General features: G+C 37.2%; 1 protein-coding gene across 4 annotated transcripts in view; it reads left to right on the top strand.

The window, feature by feature from the left end:
* The window catches only part of PTPN12 (protein tyrosine phosphatase non-receptor type 12), a 96,979-nt gene that overhangs the window by 73,449 nt on the left and 11,438 nt on the right, over positions 1–12,092 (top strand). For all 4 annotated transcript variants that reach the window (XM_016219581.2, XM_016219578.2, XM_087821116.1 and 1 more), the window contains exon 12: positions 11,036–11,121. In XM_016219581.2, coding sequence (XP_016075067.2) covers positions 11,036–11,121 — 86 coding nt within the window. The remainder of the gene's footprint in view (positions 1–11,035; positions 11,122–12,092) is intronic.

The following is a 12,092-nucleotide window of genomic DNA, read 5'->3' on the forward strand; positions in this document are numbered from 1 at the left end:
GGATAGTTAACATTTAATATATGTACTTTATAGAGGTATGCAGATAGAGAATAACGATGGGGAATGTTGGGATTGTCTTGTCCCAGTACCGAGGTGTTTATCTCTGGAAGTCTGGAGAAGAGATCATTGTGACACTTTAAGTATGTTATCCTAGATACACAAAAACAATGTATAGGGCTTGCTAGAGGTAAAGATTGATTGATCACATAGGGCCTAGGACCTGACTTGCCATTATAACCTGTTCAGTTAGGAATTTTTATGATCAACACATCCCATGTTATTACCTTTAGTTACTGAGCTTGTTAGGTCTGCCAGCTAGTCCCCTGAGCTTGTCAGGTCTGTCAGGTAGCCAGGCAGCCCCCTTTTCCTTCATAGTTCTCTCTCCTCCTCCCTCTCCTCCCTGCCAGCCCCACCTAAGTAATTATAAGTTGATTCTACATGAATTTTATTTTGTTCTTGGTCATAATGTTGTAAACTTTTGTAGTTATTTTGTACATGCTTTTTAATTATGTAGAATTATAGGACCACAATTGAGTCTCTTTTTGGCATGATTAAATTCAGTGTCATTTTAGCCTTAAAAGATCTTACTAGAGAGAGGGCAGGATCAAGATGGTGGAGAGAGGGGGGTTGGGAGATGGGTGGAAAAGGTGAAGGGCATTAAGAAGTGCAGACTGCCAGTTTTAGAAATAAGTCACCAGGATGTAATGTACAGCATAGGGAATATAGCCAATAATATTGTAATAACTGTATGGTGCCAGATGGTTACTAGAAATATTGTGATCACTTCTTAAGGTATATAAATGTCTAATATTATGTTATATACCTGAAACTAATATAATATTATGTGTCAACTATAATTTAAGATAAATTTTAGCCCTGGCCGAGTGGCTTAGTTATTTGGGGCATCATCCCGTACACCAAAAGGTTTTGGTTTCAATCCCTGGTCTGGCCACATACAGGAGGCAACTGATGGATGTTTCTCACATCTCTCTCTCATTCACTCCTCTCTCCTTCCCCCCCTCCTCTCTCTCTAAAATCAATTTACTTTTTTAAAAAAATTTATCTTTATTGTTGAAAGTATTACAGGTGTCCCATCCCCCCCCCCCATTGACCCCCTCCACTTTGCTCCCACTGCCTCCCCAGGCCTTCACCCCGTTGTTGACTGTGCCTATGGGTTATGCATATGTGCATATAACTTCTTTGGTTAATCTCTTCCCACTCCCGCTTCCCTCTTTCCTCTGAAATATGATCATCTGTTACAAGCATCAATGTCTCTGGATCTATTTAGTTCGTCAGATTCTTTTGTTCATTAGCTTCTTCTTAAAGAAGACCCTTCAACATTTCATGTAGTGCTGGTCTGGTGGTGATTAACTCCTTTAGCTTTTTCTTATCTGTGACGCTCTTTATCTGACTTTCAATTCTAAATGATAGCTTTGCTGGGTAGAGTAATCTTGGTTGTAGTTCCATGTTTTTCATCACTTTGAATATTTCTTGCCACTCCCTTCTGGCCTGCAAGGTTTCTGTTGAGAAATCAGCTGACAGTCGTATGGGTGCTCCCTTGTAGGTAACTAACTGCTATTCTCTTGCTGCTTTTAAGATTCTCTCTTTGTCTTTAACCTTTGGCATTTTAATTATGATGTCTTGCTGTGGGCCTCTTTGGGTTCCTCTTGTTTGGGTCCCTCTGTGCTTCCTGGACTTGTAAGTCTATTTCTTTGCCCAGGTGGGGGAAGTTTTCTGTAATTATCTTTTCAAATAGGTTTTCAATGTCTTGCTCTTTCCTCTCCTGGCACCCCAGTAATATGAATGTTGGGCCTCTTGAAGTTGTCCCAGAGGCTCCTTCATATTTCTGGATTCTCTTTGCTCTTCTGGTTGGGTGTTTTTTGTTTCCTCATGTTCCAAATTGCTGATTTGATTCTCAGCATCCTCTACTGTTTATTCCCTATAAATTATTCTTCATTTCAGTTCATGTAGCCTTTATTTCAAATTGGTACTTTATTATGTCATTGATTTTTCTCAATTATTTTCGTAATACTCTTACTAATACCCTTACGCATCCTTATGAACAAAATTCTGAACTCTGTATCTGTTAGCTTGCTTGGATCTATTTCATTAGTTCCTCTTCTAGAGATTTCTTCTATTCTTTCCTTTGTGACATGTTTCTTAGCCTCCACATTTTGGCTGCTTCCAGGTGTTTGTTTCTGTGTGTTAGGTAGAGCTGCTATGTCTCCTGGAATTTGTAGAGTGGCTTTGTGTAATAGGTGTCCTGTAGGGTCCAGTGGCTCAGCCTCCCCAGTCACTTGAGCTGGGCCTTGTAGGTGCTCCCCTGTGTGGGCTGTGTGCACAGTCCTACTGTAGTTGAGCCTTGGTTGCTGTTGGCACCACTGAGAAGAATTGACCCCCTGGCCAATCAGCTGTGAGGACTAACTGCAACTACAGCCAAAGAGCTGCTGTGCTGGAGACACCCCTATGGAGCAGGATTTACTTCAGTGGGACTTTGGTGTTCACCAAGTGTGCCCCTTGAGTGTGTCACTTGTGGATGTGGTAGGGTTGTAATCCAGCGTGGTCGAGTCTGACCACCAGGTGCACTGTCTCTGGGGCCTCCTGGGAGGTGCAAAGTCAGCCTGTGCCAGTGTCTTGCCCAGAGCCACCCAGAATGAGCTACACAGCACATCGTAGTTGACTTCTATTGTGCTGCCCTTGGAGGTGTCCAGGAGAGGCCAAGCTATGAGCCAATGCAGGCTGCTGCTAGTGCCAGGCCTGGGGCCACTTATCAAGCTGTATGGGGCACGCTACTGCTTGTTTGAGAGATTTTAGGAAAGTTCTAAGCATAAGGCTCGAGAGGCCACTTGCAGAGAAAAGCCCCTGGAAATGGCCTGGATGAGCCTGCAGCTCTGTGCGGGGAGGACTCACCACAGGAGCCATGGCCTCTGCCAGCTCTTCTGCCTGGGAGGAAGCTGCCCCTCCACCTCTCGCCCTAATTCCAGGCAGGTTAGCTCCTCCCCGGATGTCCCAGGTTCCTTTCAAGCTGCTGCCGGGCACGGGCTCAGAGGGAGCTCACCCGAGTGAATCCGTGGGAAAGCCTGGGACTCCCACACCCTCCAAGACCCTCAGCCACAGTCCCCGCTGGTTTTCACAGCCCGAAGTTGTGGGGGGGCCTCTTCTCGACCCTGGAGCCCTGGGCTGGGGGCCTGCTGTGGGGCTAGGACCCCTCACTCCTCCAGGAAACCTCTACCACCAAGATGTCTCTCCTGGGTTTAAACCGGGTATGGGTCCACGGCCATGTTTCTGGGATTCAGCCCCCATCCACCCCCGTCTCCGCCCCTCCTACTGATCTTGATGCTGCTTCAGTTCCCTGGTTGCAGGGCTTCTGTTCAGCCAGATCTCAGGAGGCTCTGAGTGATGTGATTCTGTATTTTGGTTGTAATTTTGATGTGGTTGCGGGAGGCAGCGGGTACAGCTGTTACCTACACTACCATCTTGATTCTTCACGTAAAATTCAATTTAAAAACAACAACATATCCTCAGATGAGGATTAAAAAATTTAAAAAATAAAGGAATTTGTATTATTACATAAAATGCTTCATTAGTCATTTCTGTGAGAATATTTTATTTTCTGAGAAGACTGGCACATTAAAATTATAGCAATTTTAGTTTTTCTATTTCCTGGGAATTATAAGAATGTTTAGTTTCTGTAATCTAATCAGATCAGCTCATTTATTTATATTTTTTCCAGAGTGGTTAAATAATTTACTGTTCTATTTCGACAACAAAAATCTGTCCATTGAAGCATTCCAGGAATAAATTTAGCTAATTTCTTTTTTTTTACAAATACTCAGTGGAAATCATATATATGACAATTCAAGTTGCCATGCTTCAGGATGTTCTTAGAACAAATGTCTGTTGTTCACCATCCTACAGTCTTTCACAGATAACACTGTTTTGATAATTTTGTTTTAAAATCAGGTATATATTCTTTCCCCCACTAAAAAAAATTTAAATATAAATTTTAGAAAAAAAGATGTTAGTGGCTCTTCAAACTTTTAACCTGATAAAAACATATATTCTTATCTTGTTCTCTTTTCTGCCTGTTTTCTGTCTCTAGTTCTCTTATTTCCTCTCTCTGTTTAATCACCTTGTCCCTGAAGATTTGGGGCTATTTTTTTTTTTAGTAAAAGTTTTTTACATTTTTATCACTGAACCTAAGACAACTACATGATAAACCAACTTAGCTCCAATAATTGAAATAAAATGAGGAAATGAGTTGCAAAGTTTTGTAACTTGTTTTCCTTTTTCCTCTTTACATGATTTTGGCAGTTTCCCAGACTGTGTGAAATTTCTTGGTTTTACAAATGAGAGATTTGTTATCAAATGCTGATCTCAATGTGTTAATGTCATCTAACATTGATTCATGAGTTTTAGGGACTGTGTATTTCCTTTATTAGCCAAGTGAAAATTTTAGATTTTTAAGATTAATTTATATGACCTCATTCTTCTTCATTAACATAAGAATGATTGTGCACCTTGGCCTCATATATTGCCATCATTTTTCCCTTTTAGTTATATAAAGCCTGTTATAACCTGTGCTGACTGTGGCCAAGTATTTTCTAATATTGAATAGAATGCTAATATATTATTGTGTGTAGTCTTACCTAAATTGAGATTCATTTAATATTTCAAAAAGCTAAGTAGGTTATTCATTTTTCTTTAAACTTTAATTGAAAAATATACTTGTTATTTCCCCATAAATGCAGTATTAATTTCAAAGTTAAGTTTTTTATACTACAGAAATATAGATGTTTTAGACTGCCATTTCCTTAGTATATAGAAGTGAAAAATATTCTAACCATTACTTTTTCCTTTTTATTGAATTTATTGAGGTAACACTGGTTAACAAAATTTTATAGGTTTCAAGTGCACAATTCCACAACACATGATCTGCACACTGTATTGTGTGTTCACCACCAAGCCAAGTCTCCTTCCATCACCTCTCATCCCCCCTTTACACTCTTGTACCTTCTCTTCACCCTAACCATCACATTTTTAGTCATATAGAAAATTTTTTAAATTTATTTTTTATTGAGCTATAATCTACATACAAGATTATATTAGTTTCAGGTGTACAACATAGTGATTCAATATTTGTATCTATTGTGAAATGATCACCAAAATAAGTCTAGTTAATACCCATTATCACACATAGTTTAAAATTTTTTTCTCTAGTGATGAGAACTTTTAAGATTTACTCTCTTAGGAACTTTCAAATATATAATACAGACTGTTAACTACAGTCACCATGTGTACATTACATCCCATGACTTTATTCAGTCTTCACAGAGGGATTTGTTTACTTATTTTAGAGAGAGAGAAAAACATCAATGTGAGAAACATTATCAGCTGCCTCCTATATGTGCCCCTACCAGGGATTGAACACACAACCTAATTATTTGCCCTCACTGGGAATTGAACCCACAGTGTTTTGGTGTATGGGACGATGCTACATCCAATTAAGCCATCCGGCCAGGGCCCCATGATTTATTTTATAACTGTAGGTTTGCACCTTTTGACCCCCTTTCACCCATTTTGCCTATTTCCCACTCCTGCTTCTGGCAAGCACCATACTGTTCTCTGTACCTATTAGTTCTGTTTTGTCTTTTTGTTTTTAGATTCCACATATAAGTGAGATCATATAGTATTTGTCTTTCCCTGACTTATTTCACTTAGTATTAATGCCATCAAGGTTCATCCATATTGTTGCAAATGGCAAGGTTTTTTTTCTTTTTTATGGCGGAATCGTATTCTAGTGTATGTGGAGAGCACATTTACTCGATCCATTCATCCACTGATAAACATATAGGTTGCTTCTGTGTCTTGGCTGTTGTAAATGAAGATGCAGTGAATTTTGGGGTGCATATATCTTTGTGAATTTATTGTCTCCTTTCCTTGGGTAAATACCCATAATTGGAATTCCTGGATCATATGGTAGATCTATTTTTAATTTTTTGAGGACTCCCCATAATGTTTTCAATAGTTGTTGCACCAATCTACATTCCCACCAATAGTGCACAAGGGTTCCCTTTGCTCTACATCCTTTCCAACACTAGTTGTTTTTTAAAATAAGAACCATTCTAACAGTTCTCGTTGTGGTTTAAATTTGCAATTCCCTCATGAATAGTGATGTTGAGCACCTTTTCATGTACCTGTTGGCCATCTATATGTTTTTGGGAAACTGTCTATTCAGATTGACCATTTTTTAATTGGATTTTTTTTCTATTGAGTTGTGTAAGTTTATATATTCTGAATATTAAGCCCTTATCAGATATATGCTTTGAAAATGTTTTCTCCCATTTGGTAAGTTGCCTTCTCATTTTGTTGATACTTTCCTCTGCAGTGCACATGCTTTTTAGTTTAATGTAGTGTCACTTGTTTACTTTTGCTTTTGCCTTTGCTAGAAAAAAATTTTAATGCAGTATTGAATGTTGTATTTTTAAACCTTTTAAACTATATTTAAGTAATCTCCAGAAAATGATATGTAATAAATATTGTATTGCTCTCATACTTTTGTTTTTCATTACTGATTTTTTTTAATTTTTAGGTTTTTATCTATAAATTAAACTCCCTTTTTACTCGCCTGAACTTCGCACTAGGATTATAATTTTAATTATAGACTGTTTTTGTCTCATGGGTCAGTCAGAGGTTTACAGATAGCTAAGGAATTCAAGAAAAATCACACATTGTATGAAATGAGATGAAATAATACCCAATAGCAGATCAGTGGTTACTTTAAACCTACTTTCTTGTTCTCATTGCTGGTACATAGAATATACACATTAAATATCTGCTAACTGAACTTAAAATGTTAAACTATGTCTTTGCATTTTGATAAGCTGACATGGCGACTGCTGAATTTTCCATTTGGACAAGATGGGCTTTCCTATTTTGTATAACGGAAAAACAACTTCCTGTAGAATCCATTCTGAGGAAGCTATGCTATATCTGTTGCTATATCTATTTCGCCTAAAGTTGTGTACCATTATGTCTGGCACTATATGGTGTATGTATAAAACTCAGTGGATGAATGGATAAAAAAATGGAAGAACAAATGGATAGAAGAAAAGATAGCTTATCATTTCAGATAATTTTCTAATACTTTCCTCTTAAAAAATTTTGTTTTCTAAGTACTTTTAAATACAGGTGACTGTTCTTATAGCATTTTTACACATGATTGGAGACCCTGAATCCCAGTTAGAGAAAATATAGAATCTAAAAAATTGGGGGAAATTATCTTAAAACTGTGTAGTTGAATAAGATGATTTGAAATAATGTTACTTACCTTTCTGAACCTATGGTGTGAAACACCATCATAGATCTCCATTTATTATTTCTCTGACAACTTAATTTAGAGGTAAAATAAAGAAAAAAGGCTCTTAAAACAAGTTCTACATTCCAGAAATATTTTTGTAGAAATACTAGTTTGAAATGCTAGTCAGCAATATAAGACTCTATAATAAATGCTGTTTATTAGAGGTATTTATAATTAAAATGACTTTCCAGACTAGGAGATCTAAAGAGAAAATTTATTCTGAAATCCAGTACTGTATTTCTTGGGATTTAGAGAACCTCAGTAAGCAAACTATCTGTAAGGTATGCATTCATGCCTTTTTATCTTGTATATAAAAGACACCACCACCAGTTCTCAACACCAGGATTTTCAATTCTAGAATGATTGTATAATAGCAACAGTAGTTTGTGTTGTGGTCCTGCTGTGTTTGTGTTGTACGTTTTAGATGTGATACTAAATTCTGAATATTTTTTCCCTCAAATAATGTTCTTTAATTTTAAAGCACCCTGCTTTAATACTTATTTTCTTCTATAGCTGATGATATACCCGTAAGTGTTTGATAATTAGGTTCTGATTTTTTGTTTTACTGCCTTTGATACATCTCTGTTATGTGGGAATATTAATACACAAAATCACTTCTGCTAATGGGTGAAGGTGGTCAACAGTGAAAAATAATAATAATAATAACTTTACCAAGCTCTGCCTGAAGCAAGAGAATACACTAGAACCTAGTCTTCAATGGGTTAATTTCTGAAATCCCTTTCAACTTCAAAAGTTGGAGATTATTTTAACTGGTAATAAAAAGCAGCCAAACAGCTATATACATTAGGACAAATGTGGTGCCAAAAATGTATAAGAGTACAGTAAACATTATTTTAGATAAAAACTAGGAGTCCAAGAACAACATTGTTCTATTCCGAAGTCCAGTGACTAGGAAGTTTTGTCATGTTATGTAGGCAATGGGTCCCTCAGTATTGCCACATTGATTCCTTTCACCATATGAAATTCAACATGCTCAAAAAGCTTACCTCCTCCAGAAGTTCCTCTTTCTCTTTTTTCCTTTCTGTTTATGGCTCCACCATTCTCTTATTTACCTAGAGTGAGGGATCCTTCATGACACCTTTCCTTTGTCATATGTAGTCATTTGCTGGCAAATGCCCATACTTTCTCTTCTTGTTCCCCTCCCAGCTGTTCCCCCTTCCATCCTGGTGTTTTTGTCAAAGTCTTATTGATTCCTTAATGCCATGCAACATGCTACCTTAATATTTTCAACTTCTTAATGTTCTAAATATATTCTTAATAGTCTCCTTTCTCTGATTTGGTAGCTTCTTAGTACTGATTTTACCACTTTATGGTTTTATTATTAACCTTTTACTTTTTTGTTTGGTGATATTATCAGACTATACACTTCTTGAAGTTAAATATTGTTTCCTTTACATTTGTGTACCTTCTTCAGTGCTTACTCTTCAGTGCATTTCACATGTAGACCCACAAAGCCTTACCTACTATTTCAAAATTCAAAATGCTCTGAAAACCTAAAGTTGTTTTCCTGTGTGTGTGTTTGGTATTATACTCATTTGGCAGCAAAACCTGACTTTACTTGACATGAGGCTGATATTTATGTTGTAACTAGGAAAAATAGCTGTTTTTTTTAATAGGTTAGAAACAGATTAGTAGAAGCCGTTTCACGTGGTTCACCCTTCATCTTTATTTAACCTACTTAATGTGGTATTTATAGATTTTGGTACAAAAATATTTATGTGTTATAGGAATGGTTGTATAATTAATAGGATAGTAAACAAATGAATCATTAATATGTCAGAGATATTTTTATGATGCAAAGAGTCTCTAACCCAGCTGGCGTGGCTCAGTAGTTGAGCACTGACCTATGAACCAGGAGGTCGAGGTTCCATTCCTAGTGAGGGCACATGCCTGGGTTGTGGGCTTGATTCCCCAGTATTGGGCGTGCCGGAGGCAGCTGGTCAGTGACTTTCTCATCATTGATGTTTCTGTATTTCTTTCCCTCTCCCTTCTTTTCTCTGGAATCAATAAAAACAACCAACCAACCAAATAGTCTCTAAATTCTGAAGATATCTGAGGATCTAAAAGTGAAGTGACCAGAAGTCTTGATTTTTCTGAGGCAATACCAATTTATACTTGTTGTCTAGGTATAATAATAGTGCTCCCCCTTTCATTCTCAAAAGCCCAGACTTGGGTAATAAATTATGTGTTCACCCTACCTATAGCAGATATCCCTGCAACAGGTGCCTCTGTTATAAATGGCTTTAAGAATGAGAACATTCAGTCTCATGATGTATCTCTTTTGTTCTGACCAGAGTAAGATGCATAAAACTCTTCTAATACATCTGATTATGTATTAGGAGACAGGATGCACTAGAAATTGATGGAAAGTTGAGATCTCTGTGTTTTTTAGTGGGGAGTACTTATAAAAAAGGACACTGGCAAGAAACAGTTATAAAGACAAAGAGGCTGCCATGATGGACATAGCATTTTTATTTTCTCAGAAGGTAACTAAAGTTTTAGAGTTCCTTAATTGATTATAGTATATGAGTACATGCAGAGATGGCTTCCCCCCCTAAAATTATCTGAGGTGTAGGCATTGGTGAAAAATAATTTCTTATCTACTCACTGGTCCAGAATTAACATAGCCTAGCTGGATAAAAATGAGGTACTACTGAGACTGAAACTAATTCCAGGCAGTGGTTTATTTCATAATTTCATAGCTCCTCTACTCACAATTCTAAACACACCTAGGATTCTTATAGCTGTATTGACACTAGAGCAACTGTGTTAGTGATATCCCTGGTCCTTGTGACCACTGAGAACTGAGGGTATTCCTGGGTGGGTTCTCCCTGCCTTTTTGGGATTCATTTGGTCAGGCAGTGATATTGGGGCTATATACACTAATGGAGGGGGGCACACCATAGAGAAAGAGGGAGGATAGGATAAGGAATGATTAAAGTGAGTTCTGGGATCTGTTTAATAAAAGTACTAGGTAGCAATAGGAGTCCAAAAAAGGCTGGAAAAGTGAAAGGTATAAGCCCTATTTTGTTGGCTTTTTTCCTTTCTCCACGTACTAAATTTCTAGTGTAGTGATGCCTTAAAAAAACTATCTTCTTTGATCTTTATTTTCTTGGGAAATCTGTTTTGATTTTGGGAGGTTTTTTTGTTTGTTTTTGGTGCCGAAACCCAGGAAAATCTATTTCTTTTTACAGTAGCATTACAGTAGCACTTGAAATATGTTGAAATGCTACTGTACACAATTGATTTTTCAGTAACTGGAGATGGACTGGGTTTTGATAGTTCTTCAGGCTACAGTATAGAAAATATAATATTCATTTTGTTACTTGGAAGAATTAGTATTATTTGAAAAACTCAAAAGCCCAGAAACAATTTATTTGAAATAAGAGGAAATCAACTTAGCCTGGCCGGGCTTGGCTCAGCGGTTGAGCGTCGACCTAGGATCCAGGCGATCGAGGTTCGATTCCCAGTCAGGGCACATGCCCGGGTTGTGGGCTAGCTGATCAGTGACTCTCATCATTGATGTTTCTATCTCTGTCTCTCCCTCTCCTTTCCTCTCTCTGAAATCAATAAAGATTTTTTTTTTTTTTTTTAAAAAGAGGAAATCAACTTATTTTTCTAACTTTAATGAAGCGTTTTTTTCTTTCTTGGCAGAATGAAATTAACACTGAAAATATGATCAGCTCCATAGATCCTGACAAACAAGATTCTCCTCCTCCAAAACCACCAAGGACCCGCAGGTATTGTACGTCGCATTTTCTTTGAAAGGATACTTTTATTTTACTCACTGTTAATTAAAACAACAAATTTTGAATACTTTAAGTTTTCTTTATAATTTTTACTATTACTTTGTTTAGGATGTAGCATATATATGGCAACTAATTTGTTACTGGTGTAGTACATAAATTTTGTTTCATTTGATAAAATTTCAGTAGTATACTGTATCAGAACAGTGATGCATAAACCATGAATCTGATTATAGCTCATGTTTTGGTTTGTGGTACTAGTAAAAATTTAAATATTCTAAAGATTACAATTTCTCTTAATAACTGTACAGGTAATATGATTGCCAAAAATTGCATTCATATTGAAGAAATTATGTGAAGATGTTTCATAACATTACTAGCAAGATTTTCTTTCATACTGAGATCATTTATTTTTAGTTTTATTTTTCAGTTACAGTTGGCATTCAATATTATATTAGTTTTAGGTGTGTGGCATAGGGTTAGACAATTATATAATTTTCTAAGTGATTCCCTTGATAATTCTAGTACCCACCTGGCAGACAGCCAGGCTGCTTTGTCTCAGTGATTGAGCATCAGCCCATGAACCAGGACGTCAGGGTTCTCTATCAGGGCACATGGTCGGGTTGCGGGCTCCAACCCAAGTAGGGGGTACAGGAGGCAGCTGATAGATGTTTCTGTCTCTCACTCTCCTTTCCTCCCTCTCAAAATCAATAAAAACATATTTTTAAAAAATTGAGCAGACAGATGATTGCTTCTCCCATACCTGGTCATACACACGAGGGATTTACTCTGGAGTGTCTGAATCAGGGAATCTTTTGATTCAGGGACATCAGGTCCAGTTGATGGGGTTGTAGTCTCTTACTGAAAACCGGAATCTGCATGCTGAATAATGAGATCCTCCAGCTCCCCTGCCCATGAAATAACTGGATGGTAAAAAATTAGCTATTGGAAGTAATAGCAAAACT

Source organism: Miniopterus natalensis, chromosome 10 (genome assembly GCF_054644295.1).
Source record: "Miniopterus natalensis isolate mMinNat1 chromosome 10, mMinNat1.hap1, whole genome shotgun sequence".
Lineage (NCBI taxonomy): Eukaryota > Metazoa > Chordata > Mammalia > Chiroptera > Miniopteridae > Miniopterus > Miniopterus natalensis.